General features: G+C 37.7%; 1 protein-coding gene across 3 annotated transcripts in view; it reads right to left on the reverse strand.

Annotated features, from left to right (window-relative positions):
• The window catches only part of creld2 (CRELD disulfide isomerase 2), a 29,959-nt gene extending 20,499 nt beyond the window's left edge, over positions 1-9,460 (reverse strand). For 2 of the 3 annotated variants that reach the window (XM_043713723.2, XM_043713722.2), the window contains exons 1-4: positions 8,695-9,460; positions 6,302-6,384; positions 3,394-3,504; positions 2,035-2,126 (exon numbers count right to left, since the gene is read on the reverse strand). In XM_043713723.2, coding sequence (XP_043569658.1) covers positions 2,035-2,126; positions 3,394-3,504; positions 6,302-6,384; positions 8,695-8,823 — 415 coding nt within the window. In that variant the 5' untranslated portion in view covers positions 8,824-9,460. The remainder of the gene's footprint in view (positions 1-2,034; positions 2,127-3,393; positions 3,505-6,301; positions 6,385-8,694) is intronic. The other variant, XM_043713724.2, reaches the window with a different exon arrangement.
• Between the last annotated feature and the right edge of the window lie 37 nt (positions 9,461-9,497).

The following is a 9,497-nucleotide window of genomic DNA, read 5'->3' on the forward strand; positions in this document are numbered from 1 at the left end:
CTTAACTGCTTATTATCTGCCTCCAACTCTATAACAATATGCTGTTCCAATAAGACACTTATTAAGATTACATCAACTTAATTTCAAAGCCACACAGCCGCTGTCGGCTTCATTGCTTTTCTGCTTCTGGCTGAGGATTTCCCTGGGTCATTTTCTTTCTTTTTACTGCGAATATGTTTCATATGAAAAGGCTTCTTTGATAGAGAGTATTTCCTAATTTCTTGGAGAGCAAGATGTTAGATCTCCAGGCTTATCTGTCTCGATGGCAGTTGCTTTCTCTAATTTTCAAAATGCACACATTTTTATACCCCCAACATCGAACCAATGATCATTTCATTGGTTCGATGTTGGCAAAACAATAAATTCATATTTGATTCGGTTTTAGTATCCTGGGGCATAATTTAAACTGATTTGATGACAATTTGAATTTAACCAAACAGCAACTAAAACTTAAGGATCTATTTCACAGCCAAATGTTACATATTTTCGATTTTCCAACACAGTCTGGGACTGCCATCTAGTCATATACATAGGTGCTTGTGAGTTCTCAGTTCAGAACAACATTCTCTCTCTCATGAAGGTACAGTACACACTTTCAACTTCATAATGTAATTCTATTGCTGTATGAGTCTAAACACCACATATGTCAACAGAAGTACAGAAATTCATGTTACTATTAATGCTACGTCATCTAATAAAGGAATTAGTTTGAATGAAAAGGCAATCCCTATAAAATCTCAAGAGGAGTCACCAAGAAAAAGAAAGTTTCATGTTATGTTATAAAGTACCCATTAATTTGGCAAATCAATACAATTAATTTGTTGAGTGGAATTTTACTCTCCATTTCTTAATAAAACCCCATTGGACTGCTTGGAACACGGAACTGTTAATGGGTGTATATGACTACTTCATTGCTTCAAATAACATTTGGTCTCTACTTTAATCTGGTGTAGTGTTTGTCAGTCAGCAACATGCTTTGCATATGGTTCAAAGTAAATAAACGGGTCTTAATAACATAGGATCAAATTTTCTGCTGGCCAGAGATTTATTGTGTGAACATAGATCAGAATTGCACAAAAGGGTCCCTGAGGAATCATCATCGTAGCACACGCTGAAGGAATTGCCCAGGAAATTGACTTTTCCAGCAAAATAAGAAAGTTCGGAGGATTCCAATGAAATTAAGCAAAATAATTACGCGGGCTGCCTTCGGATCTGTCCCAAGCCTCTGGTCCGGCATCACCGACATTTGATTAGATCCCATCATCCCCCTCTCACGAGAAACCATCCTCTACTAGAACAAACCAAACAGCTTACTGGACCCAACCCAAACCTGCAGTGCTAGTGTCAAAACTCCCAGATTCATCAATTACCCTTCCCACCAAGCTAACCCATGTTCTCCTACCATAAATACCTATCTGTCCCCTTGACAGCTGGTATCATACCCTCTCCCCAACTCTCACCATATCCAGTGGCACCTATCCATCTGGCACGCTGCTTACCTGGCCCTTACCACCCTAACCATTTGGCACCCAAACACCCAGCATCTTAACATCACACTTGCCCCGTGTCAGCAGCTATCAAAGTGGCTACCAGGACCATTAAACTTCAAATTATGGCAACTGACTGCTGGGTAAAGGGAGAGTGGTTTGCCTTCCTCTTACAGTTCTACATTACAAAACAAAGCTGTCAGAATGGAATGACACCTCCAAACTTCTGAGGGGGGGCTGTGATCAGAATCTGCTCTCAGATCTGCAGAGCTCCCTTCTTTAATAGAAAATGGCCTGTGTGGCAACCTGTAGGGATTGCCTCTCATTGAGAAACTGTCCCTTACTTATGGAAGGAATCTGCCGAACTATAAAAGAAGGTTAGTTAAGCATTAACACCATTGAAAAGGGCATTTTATTAAAATGCACTAAGGTGCCAGACATTTGTTTTAGGAAGAAACTAATTGTACAAATTTGAACTGAATTAAGACAACGTTTAAATCATGTTACAAATGATGCTTATAAATGCTCAGAAAATGAATTACAGTACCAACACAGTCGACACCAAAGGTACCAGCAGGACAGCAAGCTTTAATTGTATCCACGCAAAACCAGAGGAAGAAATTAGGATGATTTTTCTGCCTGCAGTTAAAAAGAATGATTTTAAACTTGAATGAAACAAAGTGATCATATACAAAACAAAGAAGGTGATTCAGTCCATTTAGCCTGTACTAGCTTTTGAAAGGATTATTCAATTCATACTATTCCTTTCAAGTTTTCCTGAAATTCTTTACATATCCACTTTCTTCTTGAAAGATGTTTTCTGACAAACACTCAACACAATTACAGCAATTACAATATAATAATTAGTCCTTCAGTGAAAACATCATTAGGCATTAAATATAAAAGTTATGAAACATGTCACTGAAGTCAAACCTAACTCCATTTTGAATAGATACTGGACAAAAATAAAAGAACATTGTAACCTATTTAACACAATACCAATAATTTTGTTTCTTTTTTAATTATAATGTTTGGAGGAATTTATTTGTTTTTGAACCAGTTTAGGAATGATTCTGGTATCCAGACACTTCAAAATTCTGGTCCACTCAGAACCTATGAAATGCACTAGAAATCAGTTCACTTGTTAAAAGGAATTTTTGAGAAGTAAAAATCTGTACAGTCTTTGTATTTTAATAAAAATTGGAATTTCAGATCCATGAAGAAAACTGCACCAGCGATCTTAGTGAAAAAGAAACAAACTTTTTCTGTCACTCAGATTTTCAACGAAGCAAGATTATAATACGTCAAAAAAATTGTCAAATTTCTTTGAGTTATCCTATCTCAACTAATTCAAACATAGGTCACTTGAATTAATCTCATCCTCCCTGTGTTAGAGAAAATCAAATCAAAAGTAGAACCAAACTTGTAACATGTTACTACTAATCAGCAACTCCTCTTGGAAAACAAGTGCATCTAGATGTTAGATAGAGATATGGTCAAATCAGAAGTGATACCTTAAAAAGTATTGCTTACTGACAACGTTGGCACAGAGCAAAGTACAATTTTATAGTGCTTGCGTTGTAATAGATTTCAAAATACTTTCTAACCTAATTAAGAAATGTTAGATATGAAGTCGGAGAGAGAATAAAAACAAGACCAAAAAGTAGGGAGCAAAGTGACAAAGAAGGGATAGGTAGCCACACAATTCTTGAGATCAAGCTTGTACTGACTGCGTATGCAACCAATCGTGAAAGGAAGGGGAGAGAACAGATGGAGTGAGAATCAGGGCAAGGAGGAAAGTATATGGAAGCACAAGAGAATGTTACAGACTCAAAAAAAAATTAAATCCAATTATGTCACAGATTTAATAATGAAAAGAAAACTATTTAATAATTAAGAAACTTACATTGTGAACCACCAACGCTCGATATACTCTTCATGGGTTTCCACCATAAGATTACATTCAAATTCAGAATTCTCACACAAGGACTCTATAATCTCTACAAGACGGGTCTCACTAAATTAAAAAGAACAGTTAAGAGCAAAAATAATATTCTGCTCAAGTACCCAATTAACAATCCTACCCTCTGATTTAAATGTGCAACATTTCAAAATGTATATTATTCTTCACATAATGGATTGTTTTAGAAATTCTATTATCGCGCAAGTATGTAATATTGTAACTACTTTTGTTTTCCGCACATTTCCTCAACTCCAGTAGCTCAATTTGCTATTAATTAGATACAAATAAGTGAAAGTAATTCAATTCCTTGACACAGGTGTCTGTAAAAAACAAACTTCTATGCCATATTAGAATGGTCAAGTCTGGAGATACAAAAGCATAGAGAAATATTTCAACAAATGAAGCAAGACAAGGTGGAGTTCGTTATTATTGTGCAATCCAAATTTGGAGACAGGACTGAAGATAATTGTAGAAGTCATCTCAATTCTTAATATTTATTGTACACGAAGATATTTCTGAGACAATTCAGAAGGAGAAGTCTTCAAAACATTATAGGCCAAACAATGTGGTGCTTACTAGCATATTTTGCATTGTAATCCATAACACATGACTGGTTAGTTATTGCTAGCAGGGGCATTGAAGCAATCTTAAGATCCTTTCAGATGCTCTGTGAAAAAGGAACTGTGATCAAACAATGTATACTCCTCTTCCCATCCACAGCAAATTAGTAACAACATAAACTCACTGACTCAAACATTCTGGGTGGCAAGTTGCCTGACCAATATTAAGGACTAGGATAAACTAGCATGTCATCCCTCAGAAAGTTAAAATGGGGATGACTCCTTTCAGCTCCAGTCAGCATCCCAGTGACTCAGACTGAATCCCCTGGCTCCAGTAAAGACTAACAAAAAGTGATGTCGATCCTCAGCACTTTGTTTGAGCCCAGGTTCAGCAGTCATCCCACATGTGTACTCCATTACTGAGGGAGATTAATCTATCTCCACTGCTAAACTTTTTAAAAAATCATTCATTTCAACTTCTCTAATAACGTTAGGTGGAATCCCTGGTTCCAGCAACCACCTTGATCCACACCAAGTCCTATTATCCCACACTCTCCAAACTCCTTTAGTTTTATGGCCAAATATGTCAGATTCATGATTAGTTGCTCTTGTTTTCTCAATTTCTTGATGGCCTCACTGAAGCCAACTTTTAAACTTGTTATATATGTTAATCGTTCACAAGCTCTCTCAGTTCCTCCAAAACCTAGCCTTCATATCTCACACTTCATGCCCTCCAATATCAGCTGCTCTTCCAACTACCACATGCTAGATTGCTGACACTTTTAGGTCCCTCATTTTCTTCTGCCCCTTTTCTCCAGGCCATATTTTATGTGTATTTCCTTGTTGTAAAGCAAGGAATCACACATCTCCCTGCATACAGGAGAAACAATGGCAATTTCAATCTATAAAGTTATTTCCTAAAAATTCACCAAATCTATTGCTTGATTTATAGTTTATAATGAGTACACTGATTTCAGAACTATGAGGATGCATTATGTAATAAATGATCAAATGCTTGAGCATTTCAGTGCAATTATTTTTAATTCATACACTAACCCTTTCAGCAAGTCAAAACCTGAATAGTCACACTGTTCTTATGTCTTTTCAAAGTTCTGAGAATCACTTGGAGACAGTGAGGACTGCAGATGCTGGAGAAGTTAAGAGTTGATCAAGTGCGGCGCTGGAAACAACACTGAGAAATAAAGAGAGGGAGGGGTTGTGGCTAGGATGGCAATCCCCTGCTACCTTTGCTCACCCATTCCCATCCCCTAACTCTCCCCTTATTTATTTCTAAGCCCCAGTCCCCCATCCCAGTCCTGATGAAGGGTTTAAGCACAAAATGTCAATTGTCTTGCTCCTCAGATGCTGCCTTTTTACTTTTTACAGCACCCCACTTTAACAACTCTGAGAATAAATTTGTACAACACAGACTAATGCCACTTAAAACAGAAATTCAATCTCCAGTCCAACTGTAATGCAAAACTTGTTCATAAATTGCATTAAGACAAAGCTATCAAACAACAGAACACAAATCTCCTATGCATTTTTCTTTCTGATCTTTCTTAATCTAATCACTACATAGGAGGCTATGTTTTTTTCTATTATTAAATGCACATTATGGCAGAATTGTTCAATGACTATTCAGAGTTGAGAGTGTGTTGCTGGGCAAGCATGGCAGGTCAGGCAGCAACTGAGGAACAGGAGAATCGACATTTCGGGCATAAGCCCTTCATCAGGAACGAAGCTCTTCCCGATGAAGGAGTTATGCCCGAAACGTCAATTCTCCTGCGCCTCGGATGCTGCCTGACCTGCTGTGCTCTCCCAGCCACACACTCGACCCTGATCTCCAGCATCTGCAGTCCTCACTTTCTCCTCAATGACTATTCACAACAGTCTTTACTCCTATGCTTATGCTTTAAATGGGAATTGCACTGAATATTAGTTTGGCATACTGGACAGTTCAGCCAAGTTCAAGGTTGGTGGACTTTCGTATTCGGATAGTACACATCCAATAAGCAATACAGAAATGGGACAGGAACTCTCTGAGCCTTTTACCTAAATGCCAATGTTGGGTGGTATGAGAAATTGCTTGTTTAAGCAAGGAACTCACATACATCCAATTTTCAATTACAAATGGTGCAAATGAGAATCAGTGAACTATTGTTCAATTAGCTTCAGATCCATTCTTGAAGCACGCTTGGTATTTATCTAGCCCAATATCTTTTACTGTTTTATTTAAAATGCAAAGTTACCCCACAGCTCAAATTATTATAATCTTCATTCATACCTACCTGAATTCATACTTTGACAAATACCTTTCTTCCCAGTCTGTATTTCCACCACCAAAATTCTTTCTGGAGGTATCTTCTACAGCCTAATTTTGAAAAATGATCATTTTCAAGTAATTTTGTACTTTATCTAGTTGCAAATAACATAGACATTAGGGCGGAGATATACTACTAATACTGCATTTTGCTTTATCTATCGACATTTGTGCACCATTTTGCCCATTATTACTCAAGTTTGAAGCACAAAAAAAGTGTTTGCATCACTGTCCTCTCAATCCCAAAACAATATTCTCAGGCACATATACATTCTTGATCAACTCTTGAAATTAAACAGAGAGCACAGTTTTACTCAATACAGTTTCTGCAATCTATTTGTTTATCTGAAAGGATTCCCCCATTCCCAACAAAAAGAGGAATTTTTAAAGCACTGATGGCCCAAATTCCAAAATCGTATGCACCGGATTAACTGGAGCAGTCAGCTACTGGATAAGGCATGAAGGTGAGATGAAAAATTACATTCAAACATGTTTCTTCTCCTTTCACACCTATTCATCATTAGAGCATATTCGAACTAGTTTTCAGGGCTATACTGCCATAACTCAAATAAATCAGGTCTTGCCCATCAGCTAGATCACTGACTTAGGGACATCTTTACTTCCTCCTCTCTAAAGTACTCCAGTAAAAAGTTTTAAAACCATCCAGAAATGAATGAACTATATAACATGTAAATAGTTAGGATCCAACACATGATTTAACTAACTATACCTTGGAGAACAAAACCATTGGCTGCTTGCCCACAGAGTAATTAAGCATCATGTGTTAAATTCAAATCTTGTATAAATATTAAAATCTAACCAAGACAATGCATACACTTTTTTTTAATGCAATGCTATATAAAAAACCAATACATCAAAAGAAGTTAAAGTGCTATTGTTCCTTACTTGTTGAATAATGAAATGCCTGTTCAAACAAATAAGAACTTTATTGTTGAACTCAAGCTAATCTTAGATTCAAGAAACATGATCTGCACATTCAGGAGATGCAGTCATACATTAATGATAAAATTAAAACCACTCAAAAACTCAAACACACCACTGAAAATTATGAGTTGTTCTAACCTTTGAGATGAATTTGCATGGATACACATACATTACAAGGAAAACTGCCAAAATAACATCATTGAACACTTTACTGCTCCACTGTGAAGGACATAATTCAAACTCATTTTGGTGTATATACACAAATCTTAATACACTAGTTAAATATTTATAAAAAGAATGAACAGGACATTCAGCTCAAATAGAATCATACAGCACAGAAACAGATCCTTCAATCCAACCAAATTATGCTGACCATAATCTCAAACTAAACTAATCCCACCTGCCTGAGCTTTACCCAGATCTCTCCAAACATTTCTTATTCATGTACTCATCTATATGTCTTTTAAACATTGGAACTGTAGCTGCATCCACCACTTCTTCTGAAAGCTTATTCCACACACAAACCCCTTTCCGTGTAAAAGAAAATTAGCCCTCTTGTCTTTTTAAAAACCTTTTCCTCTCACCTTAAAAAATACCCACAAGTCTTGAAATCCTCCACTCTAGGGAAAAAAAAACACCTGCCATTCACCTTGTCTGTGCCCCTCATTATTTTATAAACTTCTATAAACCTCTCAACCTCATTCTCCAGTGAAAAATGTTAGAGACAAAAAAAAACTGCAGATGCTGGAATCTGAAGTAGACAGGCAAGAGGCTGGAAGAACACAGCAACTCAGGCGGCAGGAGAAGGTGCAGAAGTCGATGTTTCAGATGTATCACTCCTTCAGGACCCAGCCTATCCAGCCTCTCCTTATAATTCAAATCTGTATCATTGAATCAGATCATATTTAATCTGTATTTTAACTCAATGTACACAACTTAATTCTAAATTTCTTAATAGTTTTTACATAACAAAAACCTTTCACAAATGTTCAAATAGTCCAGCCTTAACATTTTTAAGAGTTCCGGATTTATTACACCTTTCATCTGAAGACGTGTTACACAACATCACTGCTGAACAGTCTAAGTCTAACTTTTAGAATATGACCTTACAGAGTATAGTCCCTGCCAATGTTCCCAAAACACTTTCAATTCATCATTCTGGTCCATCTCTGCATTTCTTAACATCTGTACATTTTTACTGTGATTCGCACTTTAACTAGTTAATTTTAATTTTTTTGACAATTATAAATCCTATAACAGCCAGATCCATTATATAAATGGATCTGGATTTATCAACGTTAAATGTGATAATAACTTTCTATTTACAAGGACCAGTCCCGGGTGGTGGCTATTAAAACTGTTGCGATTTTGAAACAGTAAACAGCATCAGGAACCAGAAACAGGATACGTACTCACCTTTAAGAAATTGCTTGCTATCTTTTTGCAAGTGGGACAAGATAACTTGTCATATGTTGATGATAGACAACATAACAGCAACAATCCAAGTAACAGAAGAGCGTGGAGGCTTTTGTTGGACCAAACCATTTTCCGACTATGTCTATAATACAAACTTCAAAAAAACTCGGCTGAAAAAAGGTCAGGACAACAGCCAGTGGCAGTGCTTACGTACAACTATTTCACTCTGAATTATTAACTCTAAAGTGCAAAACTTTAATTCAGGGTTTAGTCTGAACTGAGTTTCTCTAGCAGTATGCAGGTGTGCGGGAGTGATCAGAAAGTTCTGAGCAGGTAACCGTTGCCTCTGGGTGCAACAGCACAGTCCCAAACCGTGGCAGCAATCAAGTGATCAGGATAAAGCTAACGGTGCCTTCTTCTCTGCAGTGAATGGCTCCAAGCTGTCTCCTTCCTCAGTGCAGTAACTGCAGAGCCATTGAGTGGTAGGGAGTTGTCCTTGTTCACTGTACCTGAATCCAGGTGGTAGCCCCGAGCCACGCGCGACACTAGTCGCTACACTGCCGGCTACACACACCGGCGTTCCAACATAGGCACTCCGGACGTTCCACACCATACAGCCCACCTCCCTCCCGCCACCCCATTGGTCCACGTCGCTATCCATCAGCCGAACTGCCAATCATCCTTCGACACGCTTAGAGCGTTCGCGCAAACACGTGGAGGTCCTCTGGCAACTGAGCGGGTGGTTCAACGCACAAGGCTGTTTGCAGAGAGGAGCGAACGCAAATAAACAACAGGCACGACAG

Source organism: Chiloscyllium plagiosum, unplaced genomic scaffold (assembly GCF_037043375.1).
Source record: "Chiloscyllium plagiosum isolate Xiang-an unplaced genomic scaffold, Cpla_swu_hap1 HiC_scaffold_23, whole genome shotgun sequence".
In the NCBI taxonomy this organism is placed as follows: domain Eukaryota; kingdom Metazoa; phylum Chordata; class Chondrichthyes; order Orectolobiformes; family Hemiscylliidae; genus Chiloscyllium; species Chiloscyllium plagiosum.